The 18,130-nt window shown below is 40.7% G+C and overlaps 1 protein-coding gene across 1 annotated transcript in view; it reads left to right on the plus strand.

Moving 5' to 3' along the window:
- cdyl (chromodomain protein, Y-like) overlaps positions 1-18,130 on the plus strand; it is a 198,264-nt gene that overhangs the window by 161,641 nt on the left and 18,493 nt on the right. Inside the window, exon 3 of the mRNA XM_068001776.1 lies at positions 4,069-4,319. Coding sequence (XP_067857877.1) covers positions 4,069-4,319 — 251 coding nt within the window. The remainder of the gene's footprint in view (positions 1-4,068; positions 4,320-18,130) is intronic.

An 18,130-nucleotide genomic window follows, 5' to 3' on the forward strand; every position in this document is an offset into this window, starting at 1 on the left:
TGGATTGGGGGAGTGAGGGGACTGTGGGACTGGGGATTGGTGCTCGGCGGGGATAGGGGAGGGGGGGAAGGGGAAGAGAGGCAGACTGGGGAATGGGCAGGGCGTGGGACCCAGCATTTTCTGCAGAGCCAGGAGGAGCATCAGGAATGTGAGTGAGAGCGGTGCTGAGAGAGGAGCAGCCAATAATGGGGCGAGTGAAACCTATGAACTTTACTTAGCGTAAATGGTTGAAAGATTGTTTCCACTGATGGATGAATGGGCAACAAGGGGACAGAAACAGAGGATCCTCATTAGGAGAAGGAACGTTTTTGTGCTGAGAGCTATTAGACTATGGGATGCTTCATCACAAGTGGCTATTGAGGCAAAGACTAGAACATCATTTAAAAGGGAATGGGATAAGTATTTGAAAAGGAGGAATATAAAAGGTTTTGGGAGGAATGTTGTTACAGGATAGAGCGCCAGCACCAGCACAGACACTGGGAGCCGAATGGCCTTCTCCTATGCTGTAATTTTATATCCATCTATGAAAATTCTCCTTTATTGATATCGGGGAATTACACCTGTTACTACCAGTTACATATAAACGATTAGTGAGTTATTGTATTATTGTTGGTTATGAGGGGAATCTTTAGTGTTACCAGTATTACTATTAGTTATCACTGCAATTTCAGTGAGTTACTATTAGTTTCTGGTGGAATCAAAGTTCCTCCCCCATCAGATTTCTCCCCTTCTCCCACATTACCGTCTTCCCCGCCCTCGGTCTTTCTTCTTCGCCTGCTTACGAGTGGCCTTCTAGTTTTCGGAACTTCTCGCACAACAGATGCTGGCACAAAACCCTGAGCAAAAATACTCAACTACAGGGGACCCAACCTTTATAAGCTTAATAAAAATGCAGATGTCATGTGACCAGACATCACGTGGTTAAACCTCCAAGAATACTTCCCACCAGAGTTGGCAACCCTAATTGGGATAGAAGCAGAAGATTTAGCAGAAATAAGTATTGACAAAATACTATCAAAGGAGAAAGGAAATAAACCGGCTATGAGGCAGTGAAAAATAAAAACACTGTTGTTGATGGGGCAAAGGTTAGCAGAAAATTTAAATGAGAGAAATGGGATAGCAGAACATTTTTATGAGAATATCAGGAATAAGAATAAAAATCAACGTTCCAAGAAATTGGAGTAACAATTGAGTGGTATGTATGTGAAAGCATTCAAAACAAAATTGGAAAGTTAGAAGCATTAATAACAATAGTGGGATATGATATAATAGCTATAACAGAGATGTGACTTAAGTTTGGACAGGACTGTGAACATTATTCCTACTTGTAACATTTTTAGGAGAGATTGGGAGGGGAAAAGGGGAGGTTGGGGATACACAAGAGGCCAGAGATAGAGGGACCGAGAGTTTGGAGGCGGGGGAGGGGGCTGGTAGTGCTGGAGAAGGTTATAGAGCCCCACCACTGCAAAGTCACCCATCCATGCTTTTGTTAGGCTTGACTTCTCCAGTGCTCCCCTTACTGCCTGCATGTTATACCTTACTATTCCAGCTTATCAATCGTCACTGACCTCCTGTCTCCAGTGCACTGATTTTAAAATCATTTACAAATCCCTCTGTGGTCTTGCCCCAACCTACCTGCAATTCTACACCTCAGCTTCTGACTCTAACCTAATGTGCAGCCCCTCCCTTTGCTTCATTACCAACGGTAGAGCCTTCACTGCTCTGCACGCTGGAACTCCATTCCTAAACTCTGCCTTGCTACATCTCTACCCACCTTTTAAAAGCCTTCTCAAAATCTTCCTATTCAGCCACACCTTTGGTCACTTTCCCTTAGCTCCTGTCCTTACATTCTGTCTCCCACCTTCCCTTGTGTAGTGCCGTGGAACGTTTTCCTATGTGTGGATGCTATATAAGTGCAGTTTGTTGTTAGAAGAGTCATCAATAGGTTTTCCACCAGACTTCTCTGTGTTCACTGAATGGCATGCATGCAGGAGAGTAAAAAGAATAAGGGAGGTTTTCTGCTACTGGTGCAATTTAGATTTTCTTGTCTAGTTGCTAGAGCAAAGCTAGCCAACAGCACAATGAAGTGACCGAACCAATTTTCTATGGTTAGCACATTTGAATATTTAGTCATAGCTGCTTGTGCAAGGAGAAAGTCTAATGGGGGATTCAGAAAATCTGACGTGCCAAGCCCTCACACAAACTTAACAGTTTCTTTCCACATCATACATATCCATACCTCAGGAGGACCTGGCTTTTAGATACATTGAACAATGCCAAGTCTCTTATTACTTCCAAGGGCATAAGACACAAGTTATTGTGGAACAGCCTATCTGAATGATAGAGTAACTTACTGGCCTCAGCTTGGTGTGCAGATTGTGCATATGCCTTGTTACTGTGCGTGAGCTTCTTCCACTTCCAGTATTTCAAGACTACCTTTCTGCTTGTATAACAAGATGATACATTGAGGGCTCTATCTCAACTTGCAGAAAGGTGCCCCTGGTGAAGCATAGGTAGAGCAGGTACATCTCCTTTGACATGTCCAAGTTTCTCTGGGAAGGTTTGTGGACACATATACTTGTATAACAGCAGGTAGGTACAGCTTGTCTTAGGTGCAGACAGACCTCATCATTATTCAGCAGGACCTCCTCATCATCAAGCTCCTCAAGGGCAAGAAGAATGCCAATCCTATCCAGTGCAAGCTGTTTCCATTTAGACGAAATTCCTTCGACATGGCAGGTGGTGGGGAGCGGGTGGAAAGGTTTAAATAAATGCATCTTAAACAAAAACGCAACGAAACAAAAAAGAAAATGTAATTGTTACTTTTAGGAACCCAAGTTATAAACCCCAAGAAGTCAGGTTGCAAATGAGCTTGCTTTATACAGGTTCATAGTTGCACCCGAAATTCAACATCACCACTATCAGAAAATGTAGGGGAGGGAAGCCCTCCCTTAGTTTACACACTTTTCATACCTTTAATGGGAGTCAGATATTCCAGAAGCGCAAGATTCCTGATCCCAGATGGAAAATACCAGGCCAGTCACCCTCGATGCACTCATAATTAGCACTGAAATTTCTGTCTTCACCAGTATATTGGAATGGAAAATCTCCCCTAATATTTCTGTTTGTGTTTTGATAAAATAAAAGGATGCAACCCTCTCTGTGAAAGTGGTACCTTTGAGCTTGATAAGACACCCTACCTTTTAACTTGCAGAATAAATCAAGTCCTTGGAAGATATATGGTCTATAATTTTCAGTATAAGATAAGGAGTAAACCATTTATTTACTTTCAGTACTGATAGCACTATGCCTACAAGCAACATGCTACATGAGGTAGGGAACTTCTTTTCAAAAAGATACACAAGAGTTTGGAAGAAGAGGGACAGTTGCACACTCCAATGAAGCACATATATGATCATCCAACCTGGTCTGCTCTTGGAAGATCATTATTGTTTAATTCCATGTTGTTGAATCAGCCTTGTGTAGGATGACTACAACCTCCCATAGGTGTCTGGCAATTATATTTCCACAGCCCAAATCTATATGATATGACTTGATACTTGTGCAGACTTGTAGCTGTTTGGATTTGTGTACTTTTATGAGTCAACATGATGTAATGCTTATGGTGCATTTCTGTGACCTTGTGAATCTGAATGTATTATTTCTTCAAACATTGAAGCTAATAATAGTTACATTTTAAAACGACACAATGGAAGAAAATTACAACTCGACATGGAATACCAAAACTGCCTATTTGGAAGCTTAGAAGGTATTAAGATCATATTGTATATTTTGAATCAGGTTTGCCCTAAGTAGCTGAAAGTGTAGAAATGTAATGAACAGCCACAAGTGAAGGGTATGATATATCCACTTATATTCATGATAATTAAAGTTTTCAATAGTATTGTAAATTTTTTGATTATTACAAGAGCTTGCTACGGGGGTCCTTTTAAGGCAGCCAGTCACTGATCTTAAATCCGTGTTATGATCAAATACCTGCAGGATAGACTTCCTCGCTCCATTTCAAGGATTTTAAAACAAAAAATCTTTTCATTTTTGTTCCTGCAGGTACTTTTTTGGATGCTTTGGGAGCTAATGGTACCACCAATATTCAAAGTTCAGTAACAGGAGTTACAGGAAACAAGAGGAAATTTATAGATGACAGACGGGACCAACCTTTTGATAAGAGACTAAGGTTCAGTGTGAGACAAACAGAAAGTGCCTACCGATACAGGGATATTGTTGTCAGGAAACAAGACGGGTTTACACACATTTTACTTTCCACCAAGTCATCAGAAAATAATTCCTTAAATCCAGAGGTGAGTAGCATTCTGTTTTTTTTTCTTTTTGTCTGAAGAACAGAAAAGCTGGTGCTTGCTCATTTCAGTTATTTTGTAGCTCAGGATGCAATTAGTGAACTGTCACTTCTTTGAAATGAATACAAGTTGAAAGAAACAAGTTGCATTTACATTCTTTCATGTTTACTGTATTTCTAGCTGAAAGTTTCTGTTAGCTGAGTCTTCCTTATGCAACTTAAAATATACCAGAAATATGTCTGTTTGGATTCCCTTTTAAGGTAATATACATGAGTGTCAAGAAAAATGCCGTGGCACACATGAGCCTGAAGGATAGTCTATCTGTTTAGTTATTTGGTTTTGTGCACCACCTGAAGGTCAAACTGAGGTACTACAATTATTTAAAACATTTGTATGCCTGAAATGTTTAGCTGCTCAGATTCTCATAGAAAATCCTTGTGTTTAATTGTTACACTAACTGTTGAATTGTCATAAATATGCAATTTGCATATCTTGTCATTTGTTGTGCAGAAACATTCAGGTGGAATGTAAACACACCAAGTACAAATATTCCCTTGCCATGTGATACTTTGCTTTGGAAAGTGTCTGTGTGTGTTGAACTTTTGAACCTCTGGCTAAGTATTGCAAGTTATTACAGAACTGAAGCTACTGTACTCATAATTAAATTTAGTATTTATTCCTCTGAATTTCCTCTGAAATTAAAAGTTACTATAAATAAGAAGCTATGTATCTATAAGGTTTTACTATGTGCTTTCTTCTCTTCCCCCCCCCCCCCTCCCAAAATGTAATCTGTATTTACATACACTTGCATACGTTTACCACATTTGTGCCATTTATGTTATACCTCTGTTTGTCTTATATTTAAATCCCTTCATGGCCTTGGTCCACCCTTTCTCTGTAACCTCCTTCAGCCCTAAAGCTCCCCTCCCCCAAACTCCATTCCTCCGATTCTGGCCTCTTGTGCCCCCTCTGCTTCTTTCACCCCAGCATTGGCAGCTATGCTTTCAACTGTCTAGTCTCTACACTCTAAAATTCCCAGTCTAAACCCCTCCACCTCCCTCTCCTCCTTTTAAGACTCTCAAATCCCATCTCTTTGACCAAACTTTTGTTCATCCTTCTTAATAATGCCGCCTTTGGCTCAGCATCCATTTTTGTCCGTTTATGCCGCTGTGAAGCATCTTGGGATGTTATTTTACATTAAAAGTGCTATATTAATGCAAGTTGTCGTATTGTCCTTGGATCGTTATTTGTAATCTTAGCCCTTTTTACAGTAGATGCACTGGATGATGTTGTGATTTACTGGTTCAATTCTTTACATTTTCTCTTTCCGAATCAACTGAACATGTTTTTAAAATTAAATTTGCATTAAATTGAATAAATTCTTTGTCACTCTGCAGATTGCTTTATATAAATGCACTTTACTTTTGCTGTCACTTTATAACTGAGAAATTTCATGGATTCGTATCTAGTTGTCCATTTCTTAATCCTTTTTAAAAATTAGGCAGTTCCTCTGAATTTCCTCTGAAATTGAAATTTTCTATCTTTTGCCTATCACCTCGGTAATTTGAGAATTCTTTAAAGGGTTTACAGAAGCTCAGCAAGTAAGCCTACCTCCTCAGTGTCTCAATTCCTCCTTGTATATGGGATCATTCCAATTCAGTTTACAGTAAAATGGCTGGTATACTTGTTTTCAGTGTTACATTGTTAACTTTGAAAATGTTTTAATTTGTACTGGATAATTTTGTTATTCCATCAGATTTTATTTTTCATGTATGTGCATGTTCTTTCATAACAGTCCTTATCCGTATGGGGGATTCTGAAAGCTTTGTTAGCATTCTAGTTGTCTAATATTCAAGTTTTCCAGTATCATAAATTGTAAGGCATAATAATAAATCCTCAAGATTTGGTTTTAAAAGCTATTCCCCAATGGTGTAATATTGGAGTTAATGTTTTTTCTGTAAACCATTACACTATCAATTTTAAATCAATGCATAATCATGATGTAGACTTGTGAGGGACATTTTTTTAATTGTAAATATTTTAAGTTTATCCTCCAAATGTACCAAATAAGCTTTTTCCTCCTCCTGCCCTCCTGCTTTTCTCATTTTCATTCTTGTTTCTCATTCACCCTCATTTTTTAATGCTCAATATTCCCATTTTCAAAAGGTGTTTGATAAGGTGCTGCATAGGAGAATTGTTGATATAATTAAGGCAGATGATATTAAAGGGAATGTGGTAGCAAGCTTATGAAGTTGGTTAAAGGATGGAAAACAGAGTAGTGGCTAATGGATGTTTTTCGGTCTGGAAGGCTGTAAACTGGTGTCCCCCAAGGGTCACTGTTGAGACCATAGCTTTTCTCAATATATGTAAATGACTTGGACTTGGATTTAGGGGGCTCAATATCAAAATTTACATACAACTAAAAATTAGGGAGCATGGTTAACTAAAGAGGACTGAATGCAACTTCAGGAGGCATAGACAGGTTGGTAGATTGTGCAGATAGATGGCAGATGAAATTTAACATCGAGAAATGTGAGGTGATGTATTTTGGAAGGATGGATAAGGAGAAGAAATATATATTAAATGGTAACTCTTTAAAAAGAGTAGAGAAGCAGAGGGACTTAGGGATTCAGATACATAAATCTTCAAAAGTTGGAGGACAAGTTGATAAATCTTTTTTTTTAAATCTTAGGTTTTATAAATAGGAGCATAGAGTACAGAAGTGAAGAGGCAATGCTAAATCTGTATAAATCATTGATAAGTTACAGTTAGAATACTGTTTTCCAGTTTTGGGTACCCTACTTTAGTAAGAATGTCAAGACCATGGAGAAGGTAGAGAAGAGATTCACTAAGATGATACCAGTTATGAGGAGACACTGGGGCTCTTTTGGATTGGAACAAAAACAGGTTGGAAAGATCTAATAGAGATGTTCAAAATTATGAGAAATGTAAGGAATCTTACAACACCAGGTTATAGTCCAACAGTTTTATTTGAAAATCACAAACTCGTCCGAAAGCTTGTGATTTTCAAATAAAACTGTTGGACTATAACCTGGTGTTGTAAGATTCCTTACATTTGTCCACCCCAGTCCATCACCGGCATCTCCACATCAAAATTATGAGAGGTCTTGATAAAGTAAATCGGGGGGGAAAAAAAATTTCCAGTGGTCAGTGAGTCATCAAATAGAGGCCATAAATTAAAGACCATCGCTAAAAGAACAAAGGGTCAGATTAGGAGGATTTTTATTTTTGCAAAGGGTTTTAGGGCATGGAATGTCCTGCCAGAAATGGCAGAGGGGCAGAATCCATTATAATAGTATTGAAAAGGGGAAGTGGATAAATATTTGGAATTTTTTGTTTAAAAGTTTGAGGAAAGTGCAGGACTGATGCATAGCTCTTTTAGAGAGCTGGCACCAACCGAATGGCCTCCCTTGTACTGTAAAATTCATCTCTCTTCCCCATGCCCCGTATGTCCTCCATGCCTGCCCATCTCACTTTCGCTTGATCTGCTTCCAATTTTTTCAATCTGTACTTATAAATGGCACCTCAGTTCAGCCCTCTCACTGACATCGAGTGGTCCCATTCTACCCTGTTCGCACTGTAGAGAATAAAGCACTTTCACTTTGCACGGGAGAATGCTGTACAGAACTGAGGTCAAAGTGCCATCAGATATGGGAGTATCTGTAAAGGTGGCAACACAAAGATTTCTCCTAGGAGAGAGGGAGAAATGAGGTGGTATTTCCAATATCCGCCTGTGGTCCAGAGATTTGTTTTCAAATACATTCACTTTTCAGTGAATAATACAAACTCTGAGCACTCTATTTTACATAATTAATATTAAAGGTTGTTCATAGTATTTAGAAACAATCACCTGCAGCTAGAGCTTTATGGAATGTTAATCGGGACAGGATTTGATTGCCAGTATATTGGCTTAGGTGTTGAACAAGCCTGCATTGTTTGCTTTCAATCTAAAGTGAGTCATACTGTTTTGCCAAGCAGAATATTGCCAAGCATGAATATTCTAGTTACGCCAATGTTTTGGTGATGTGGGAAAGCAGAGTTACATTGATGGCCTTACTATGAACACTTCAGGATTCAATCTTTTTTTTAGGAAAGTTCTTGCTGAGGTGTTTAGAAAGCTGAAAAAGACCACACCTCAGAGTTGTGAACTTGTACAGTTGTCACATTTGTCCAGGACACAATGCCAGAGATGAGGATTTATTTTTGCTGTATAAGCTTTTGTTAGATTATTGATGATTTAGTCTTGTTATCTTAAGGTAGTTTTTTCATTCTCATGCTTTTTATGCCTTATTGTTGTGAAATATTTAAATATTTCAAGAAAAAGAGAAGCAGAAGTGTTTTGATTAGTTTCACATGATATTCAATTTTAAATCAAACATTTGTTTTTAAATTTGTGCCGAGGCCTGCTTTAAAAATCTATATCAAGTTTCCTTTCTTCTAACAAATGATCATGTTTAGTAGCTCTAATGCGTTACATTGGATCAGTTTTGTGTTGATACGTTTTGCAGTTATCATAATAAAATTCCATGATTTCTCCCTTCTGTTATGAAATACAATAATGTGGTCCTACCAAAAATCAAATAGTAATGCATCAACAAACTAAAATTATAATAGTATGGTTGTCTTTTTGAAAAAAAACTCCTTTCTCTTATCTGACCCTGGAAAGTCTTAATGATGGACAATAGAGGAGGTCAGAAGTGGACAGGAATGAGGCCTTGAACCTCTACAATAAAATCTAAGGAAATAGAGATTTTGGATTTTCTCTACTAGTATACAAACGGCTCAGCAGATATTAGGAATGCAATACTTTATCAGACCTTTTTTTGGCTCTCTGGTTGAATCTTGCTTGGGAGTTGACTAACAATAATGTTAGAGATACCACAAGTAAAACGGACATCAGATGTTCGTCTGAAAACTCGGTGCGTAAATGTACAATGTAGTTTGATACAGAGCCACACAGTAGCTACTACTTTTGTTTGCTGTAACTGGAGGTTTGTACTACTTTGCCTGCATATCAAACTGGTACTTTCAAGGTTCTGTCGGGACTTTTGGTGCTAATTTTTTTTAAATGCAGCTTTGGACTTGGGCGTGAATTTTCCAATGGCAATTCTTCTATTCCTTTCTTATGAAGAGGAAGAGAAAATAGAAGAGGCTAGATTAGAGGCACTTAGAGGGAGACTGCACAAAAAATGCTAGACGAACATATCCACTCAACAAAGTTTATAGGCCAAGAAGGTCATAGACTTCTCTGCGTGTCACTACCTCAGGAGGCTGCAGTTCTACCTGGGAAGCTTCTTCAGCTGCTGACTGAAGACCTGCAACCCACTCTCACCAGGAAAATATCACTGTCTGTACCTGTCAAGGTCATTGTTGCCTTGAATTTCTTTGCAACTCAATCCTTCCGGGCAGCATCTGGAGACTCATGCCATGTTAGTCAAGCAGCAGCTCACCGTTGTATCAAGGAGGTGACTGGTTCTCTCTTCAGGTGTGTTTTGCAGCTCATTTCCTTCTCGGTGGAACCAGAGAACAAAAAGATAGAGCTATCCAGTTCTACAGACTGGTAGGATTCCCATCGGTGCAAGAAGTAGCTGACGGAATATATCAAAGCCCCAAATGACAACCCCCTCAATTTCATGAAAAGGAAGGGCTTTCATTCCATTAATGTGTAGCTATGTGCAATAATCACCTTATCGTGCACGTGAATACCTGCTGCCCAGGAAGATGCCTTTGCACTTCCACCATACCAGCCCTCGTGCATCAGGATGATGATCAGGGCTATCCCCTGTAGTCATGGCTGTTCATGTCTATAAGGCTTCCACAGAAAGAGGGATACAACGGGCCCATACAACTGCAAGAAGTGTGATACAGCAGACTATAGGCATTCTGAAATCTCATTTTAGATGCCTGGATATATCAGATGGAGCCCTGCAATACAGCATAATTTTGTCAGTTTGTAGAAATGGACATAGAAGCTCTATCTTTTTGTTTCTCTAGTTCCACGGGAATAGGAATGAGCTGTTCAACATGTCCTGCAATACATCACAGCCAGAATCTCCAAAATCATTGTAGCTTGCTGCGTACTACATATTATTGTGATGAAGAAAAGCTTCCTGCTTCCTAAAAGTGATGATTGAGGGAGGGGAGGTTCAAGAAGGACCTTCCTCCCTCAACATGAGGGCGCACAGGAAAGAGAGGATGTGGAGCCTAGCCAGAAGCTAGAGAAAGGAAGACACTTATAGCCCAGTACTTTCAACAAATAAAAGTTGGCACACTAAATAAAGTCACTTCACATCTGCTTGACCCCCTTCACAAGGTTCTTTTGATGTTAAAGACATCAGTCTGTTTCCTTCATAAGATAGGCGTCTACCTTTCCCTTGCCATCATTCAGGTTCCAAAAGTCAGCAAACATTCACAGAAATGAACTCTGAGCTCTATGGTAAAACATGTTTACTTTGCATCATGATACAAAGCACCATGTCTCCCCTTTGTGCTAGCTAGTTCACTTGCTAATCTACTACTCCAATGAGATTCTCTAAGTGAGATGAGATTGAGCGGTGGGTAGCTGGGAAGGTTCCCCAAAGGCCTTGGAGACCTGAGGTGGCTCTTGCCTCATTGAAGCTGCTGTCCCAGTTTCCTGCAGCTTTTCTCTTGCAGCGGCAAGGGGTAATGGGCTTATGTCTAAAGCTCCCTTGTGCAGGCATTGGAAGGGGCCTTAAAGACACAGGCTCATTGTTATTGTCCAGAGAGACAGCGACACTGGTGACCACTTCTTGTAGCCCAAGGGTGCTGGATACAGGCTGTGGTGCGACTAATCATTACAGTCATCGCAGACCGAATAGTCCTAACCAGGTTTTGGAAGCGCAGTGAAAGTGTTCCTGTTCAAAGCTTCTATTACAGTTCTTTAGCGGTCACTCCAGAAGCCACCAGCATCCTTAGAAGCTGTTCCTGGTGTTTGGAAGTCACAGAATTACCCAGACTAATATTGTCTCCAGGGTGTTCTGCAGATCATGAGAAATATCCTGGAGTGTGTTGCAGATGCAAGTAGTGGACTTGTCTCACTTATCCATCATCTCAACCATATGCATGGAAACTGTCTCTACTGGTACCATACGAGACCTATGTTCCCTAATCATAGCTCTTTTGAAGCCTGGGTCTCTGAGGTTCCTCAACCAAGGGCAGTAGTTTCTCTTCCCTTTTTTGGGGAATCAGGCCCTCTTTCTCACTAGTATTCAGTGCCTCACCTAATGATAAACCCTGTTACACTAATTACTTCCTCCTGAGTGAGTGTGTGTTGTGGTCCTTGCATAGGTAGGATGCCATGACAACATTGTTGATGAGATGGCAGGAGTTGGGGCTCTGGATGTGCCAGCAGATTCTACTCTGGAAATGCCTGGATGGCCATTGGAATGGATGGCTTCAACATCCAAGGAATTCCCTGTCATTAGAAACACAGAGAAGCTAATTTAGCTGTGCAAACAGTGACATTACACCTTAAGGAAATAGCAGCTGGACGTAAGGGTATTGCAGAATGTTGAGAAAACACATGAAGTTGAGGCCACCTATGCTGAGCACTTCCCAAATTTTACCAACCTTCTCTCACTACCTTGCCCTCCAACCTTGCTATCTCCCAAGCCTCTCCTCTCCTGCCTGTCCATAATTTCCAGCGCCTCTTGTTTATGCAGAGTTTTCAGTAATGGTGCTCCTCCGCCAATTGCATTTCTATGGTGCTGGTTATCGTTATAATATCATAGTAGGTACAGCACAGCAGGAGGCCATTCAGCCCATCGTGCCTGTACTGGCTCTCTGAAAGAGCTATCCAATTAGTCCCAGTTATGTGCCAGCTTTTCCTTTGGGATAAAGCTATGTTGAAGGTGTGAGAGTAGCATAGAAGCTTCCTCCATATAAGCACCTGCATCCCATGATAAGAGGTAGATATGCATTCTCCCTTTAAATGAAATGTCCTTGAAGACCAGCAGTAGCTCTTGTGGTAGGCAATGTGAGTTGACATAGTGGTTTTGAGTAAAGATGGTGCTTGAGGGCTTGTATATGTTGACTTTTCAGGTGTCAACCCTTCATTGCAATTGTAAACTGAAAGGAAAGCAAACTCATTCTAGTAAATCTTTTCTGTACCCTCTCTAAGGCTTTCACATCTTTCCTGAAGTGCGGTGCCCAGAACTGGACACAATACTCCAGTTGTGGCCGAACCAGTGTTTTATGAAGGTTCATCATGACTTCCTTACTTTTGTACTGTATGCCTCTATTTATAAAGCCCAGGATCCCGTATGCTTTTTTAACCGCTTTCTCAACCTGCCCTGTCACCTTCAATGATTTGTGCGCATATACCCCCAGATCTCTCTGTTCCTGTACCCCTTATGACTGTACAGAAAGAAGGGAGAGCAGGTAAAAATCCAGTACTATCAAAGAACCAGTTTATAGATTTAATAACTTTGTCAATCGTTTTTTTAAAAGGTGAAAAGGTACTGAATGACATACAAAGATTATAGGCAGTGTAAAGGCACTGGAAAGACAAAAGGGGAGTAAAGTGAGCTTCAAATTGGAAAGGAATCAAATGGAAAATGAAAGAGAGAAATGGGCAGGAAATAGAGGAGGAAGTTGTTAAAGTCATTGTTTAAACCAAACAGTTGTAGAATGGGAAGAAAAAAGATGAGATTATATTCCTGCTCCAACCAAGTACAACACAAATTTCATTTTAGTAGATCAGTTTTAAAAAAGACATCTCATCTCACCCAAAATGTAAAGCTTCTTCCACTAAGGTTACTATTTAGTCAGAAACTTGTTCGATTCTGAAGGATAATGTAATAAGGAAGAAAGTAATTCTTCAACTGGAAAATTCTTCTATAAGTTCACCAAACTAAATGCATTTAGCCTCATTGAGATTTGCCTCATTTCAGAAAAAAATACTTATTTTGTAGAATTTTGTGTTCATCAAATTGTGAAATATTAGTGTTGGTGAATGGAATCATTTTAATTTTTGACATCTGATGTCAGCACCAAGCACTCCTAGCTCAAGTATAGTTAGTTACTGAAGGCAGAGTAAAGTTTCCTTTACTTTGCTGCAGCAATGTATCTTGGCCTCAATTTCAGATCACACCAGTTAAATAGAATAGGCCTATACTCCCTGGAATTCAGAAGAATGAGTGGTGATCACATTGAAACATATAAGATTCTGAGGGGGCTTGACAAGATAGAGGCTGAGAGGTTGTTTCTCTGGCTGGAGAGTCCAGAACGAGAGGGCATAGTCGCAGGATGATGGGTCGGCCATTTAAGACTGAGATGAGGAATTTCTTCACTCAGAGGGTTGTGAATCTTTGGAATTCTCTATCCCAGAGGGCTGTGGATGCTCAGTCGTTGAGTATATTCAAGGCTGAGATAGATAGATTTTTGGACTCTAGGGGAGACAAGGGATATGGGGATCGGGTGGGAAAGTGGAGTTGAGGTTGAAGATCAGCCATGATCTGATTGAATGGCGGAGCAGGCTCAAGGGGCCGTATGACCTACTCCTGCTCCTATTTCTTGTGTTGTTGTATGACATTTCCATTTTGCATACCAGCCATTCTGTAACCTGAGTGAGATTGCCAGTTAGAGTTGAATTTGGGGCAGTTTTATGCTTTATGTCTCTGACCACTAGGGAATGGATTGATAATAGTTAGACTAATTTCATGTATAGTCCTACACACAGACGACAGGAGATTTTCTTCCCATCGGCCTGGATTGGACTTGAACCCAAATCCCAGATGTCTATTTGGTTCATATCCTATGATTCATTATTATACATGTATTGTTTGGCTTATATTGCATACAAACTTGTTTGCTTTTCCTGTATTCCTTTTTAAGTGATGGAAGGTGTCGTCGACAGTGCTATCAAGTGGCACTTACTCACCAATAACCTGCTCACCATTGCTCAGTTTGGGTTCCGCCAGGACCACTCAGTTCCAGACCTCATTACAGCCTGGGTCCAAACATGGACAAAAGAGCTGAATTCCAGAGGTGAGGTGAGAGTGACTGCCCTTGACATCAAGGCAGCATTTGATTGAGTGTGGCATCAAGGAGCCCTAATAAAATTAAAGTCAATGGGAAAACTCTCCATTGGCTGGAGTCATACCTAGCACAAAGAAAGGTGGCAGTGGTTGTTGGAGGCCAATCACCTCAGCCCCAGGACATCACTGCAGGAGTTCCCCAGGGCAGTGTCCTAGGCCCAACCATCTTCAATGCTTCATCAATGACATTCTCTCCATCACAAGGTCAGAAGTGGGGATGTTTGCTGATGGTTGCAGTGTTCAGTTCCGTTCACAACTCCTCAGATAATGAAGCAATCCATGCCCGCATGCAGCAAGACCTGGACAACATCCAGGCTTGGGCTCATAAGTGCCATGTAACATTCGTGACACACAAATGCCAGGCAATGACCATCTCCAACAAGAGAGAGTCCAACTACCTCCCGTTGACATCCAATGGCATTACCATCGCCGAACCCCGCACCATCAACATCCTGGGGGTCACCATTGACCAGAAACTTAATTGGACCAGCCACATGAATACTATGGCTACAAGAGCAAGTCAGAGGCTGGGTATTCTGCAGCGAGTGACTCACCTCCTGACTCCCCAAAGCCTTTCCACCACCTACAAGGCACAAGTCAGGAGTGTGGTGGAATACTCTTCACTTGCCTGGATGAGTGCAGCTCCAACAACACTCAAGAAGCTCGACACCATCCAGGACAAAGCAGCCCGCTTGATTGGCACCCCATCCACCACCTTAAACATTCACTCCCTCCAACACCGGCGCGCGGTGGCTGCAGTGTGTACCATCTACAGAATGCACTGCAGCAACTCGCCAAGGCTTCTTCAACAGCACCTTCCAAACCCGCAACCCCTACCACCCCAGAAGGACAAGTGAAGCAGGCGCATGGGAACACCACCACCTGCACATTTCCCTCAAGTCACACACCATTCTGACTTGGAAATATATCGCTGTTCCTTCATCGTCGCTGGGCAATTAGGGATAGGCAATAAATGCTGGCCTTGCCAGCCACTCCCACATACTATGAATGAATGAAACAAAAGCCATAATGCCACAAAATGGTAGATTGTGGGTGTTCTCCCCTCTCCTCCCTCCCCCTACTATTGATTCTCCATGTGATGAATTGCCAGTCTCAGTTAGGTTCTCGGGAGGATGCACCAAATGAAGGTGAGGCACTTCACTGTGTACTAATGAACCAGTGCTCTCATTATACAGCGCTGACAGATATTTGGGAATAGGTTACCTGCTCTCAATGCTCAAACTGTATAGCCAAATCAGACCTTGAATATTGTGTCCAGTTCTGGTTAAAGACACATGGGAGACATTTAAACCCTGGAGTATCTCCAGAGCAGAGCCACAAGCCTGACCCCTAACATCAGAGGATTGAGGAATGAGAAGAATCTTGGGCTATTTAGCCTTGAAAGGAGATGATGGAGAGATAACCTTATCAAAGTATATGACCATAAACAGTAAAGAAAAGGAGGTAGATACAGAAAATTACTTTAAACTGAACTGTGCCAGTAGGACAAGAAGACAGAGATTCAAGCTTGTGAAAGGCAAATTTAGGACAGATGTCTGGAAATGCTTCTTCAGAGTGATCAACACATGGAATGGCATAAAAGGGACGAAAGAAAACAATGAATAATTTAAGAATCAATTGAATGTGATGATGGGAGTATTGTAGCCTGAGCTAATATGGGCCTGATGGCATTCCTCATTAGGATGTCTTATGAATTGAAAAATTATGCATGTTGAGGTGAGGAAAGCTAAGTAAATAAATGGAAAAGCAAGATTTGGAGTAATTACTTATCCTTTGACCATTCTGATTGAAAATAACTGAAGATTTTCCATGTGGGCATTTCTGCATTTATTGTGTGAGGATTTTTTTTAAAAATTCATTCTCAGGATGTGAGCATCGCTGACTAGGCCAGCGTGTATTGCCCATCCCTAATTGCCCTGACTGAGTGGCTTGCTAGGCCATTTCGGAGGACAGTTAAGAGTCAACCACATTGGTGTGGGACTGGATTCACATATAGGCCAGACCAAGTTTCCTTCTTAGGTTTTTGCAACAATCTGATAGCTTCAAATTCACTTTTCCTGACACCAGCTTTTTATTTCCAGATTGGGAAATTAAATTAAAGGGTATTGATGGTTGAAAGGCAATGGCAAACATTTAAAGAAATATTTCAATATTCTCAACAAATATACATTCCATTGAGAAATAAAGACTCCATGGGAAAAGTGATCCACCCGTAGCTAACTAAAGAAGTTAAAGATAGTAATAGATTAAAAGAAGAGGCCTATAATTTTGCCAGGAAGAGTAGGAAGCCTGAGGATTGGGAGAGTTTTAGAAACCAGCAAAGGATGACCAAAAAATTGCTTAAAAAGGGAGAAAACAGAATATGAAAGTAAACTAGCAAGAAATATAAAAACAGATTGTATGAGCTTCTACAAGTATGTAAAAAGGAAGAGAGTAGCAAAAGTAAATGTTGGTCCCCTAGAGTCTGAGATAGGAGTAATTATAATGGGAAATCAGGAAATGGCAGATGCGTTAAACAAATATTTTGTATCTGTCTTCACAGTAGACGACACAAAAAGCATACCAGAAATAATGGGGAACCAAGGATATAATGAGAGTGAGGAACTTAAAGTAATTAATATCAGTAGAGAAAAAGTACTTGAGAAATTAATGGGTCTAAAAGCCGAAAAATCGCCTGGCCCTGATGGCCTACATCCTAGGGTTCTAAAAGAGGTGGCTGCAGAGATAGTGCATCCATTGGTTATGATCTTACAAAATTCTCTAGATTCCAGAACAGTTCCAGCGGATTGGAAGGTAGCAAATGTAACACCGCTATTCAAGCAAGGAGGGAGAGAGAAAACGACATCAGTCGTTGGGAAAATGCTGGAATTCATTATTAAGGAAGTGGTAACAGGGCACTTAGAAAACCATAATATGATTAGGCAGAGTCAACATGGTTTTATGAAAGGGAAATCGTGTTTGACAAATTTATTGATAGCTCTTTGACGATGTAACTAGCAGTGTCGATAAAGGGGAACCAGTGGATATAGTATATTTGGATTTTCAAAAGGCATTCGAAAAGATGCCACATAAAAGGTTGTTACGCAAAATAAGGGCTCATGGGGTTGGGGGTAACATATTAACATGGATAGAGGATTGGTTCACGGACAGAAAACAGAGCGTAGAGATAAATGGGTCATTTTCAGGTTGACAGGCTGTAACTAGTGGGGTACTGCAAGGATCGGTGCTTGGGCCTCAGCTATTTACAGTCTATATTAATGACTTTGATGAAGGGACCGAGTGTAGTGTATCCAGATTTGCTGACGATACAAAGCTAGGTAGGAAAGTAAGCTGTGAGGAGGACCCTCACTTCTAGGTACATTCTCATGAGGGAGAAAGGTAGGGCAACTACAGCCAGAGCTCCCTGGATGACAAAAGACATAGAGAGTAAGGTGAAGCGGAATAAAGGGGCAGGTTGATAATATAAGTGAGAAACAGGCAGAATATAGAAAGTTCAGAGGGGAAGTGAAAAAGGAAATAAGAGGGGCATAGAGAGAGTATGAGAATAGACTGGTGGCCAAAAGGGAATCCAAAAGTCTTCTACAGGCATGTAAACAGTAAACAGGTAGTAAGAGGATGGGGGTGGGGCCGATTAGGGACCATAAAGGAGATCTACTCATGGTGGCAGAGGGCATGGTCGAAGTACTAAATGAGTACTTTGCATCTGTCTTTACC

The sequence above is a fragment of the Heptranchias perlo genome, chromosome 2 (genome assembly GCF_035084215.1).
Source record: "Heptranchias perlo isolate sHepPer1 chromosome 2, sHepPer1.hap1, whole genome shotgun sequence".
Classification (NCBI taxonomy): Eukaryota; Metazoa; Chordata; class Chondrichthyes; order Hexanchiformes; family Hexanchidae; genus Heptranchias; species Heptranchias perlo.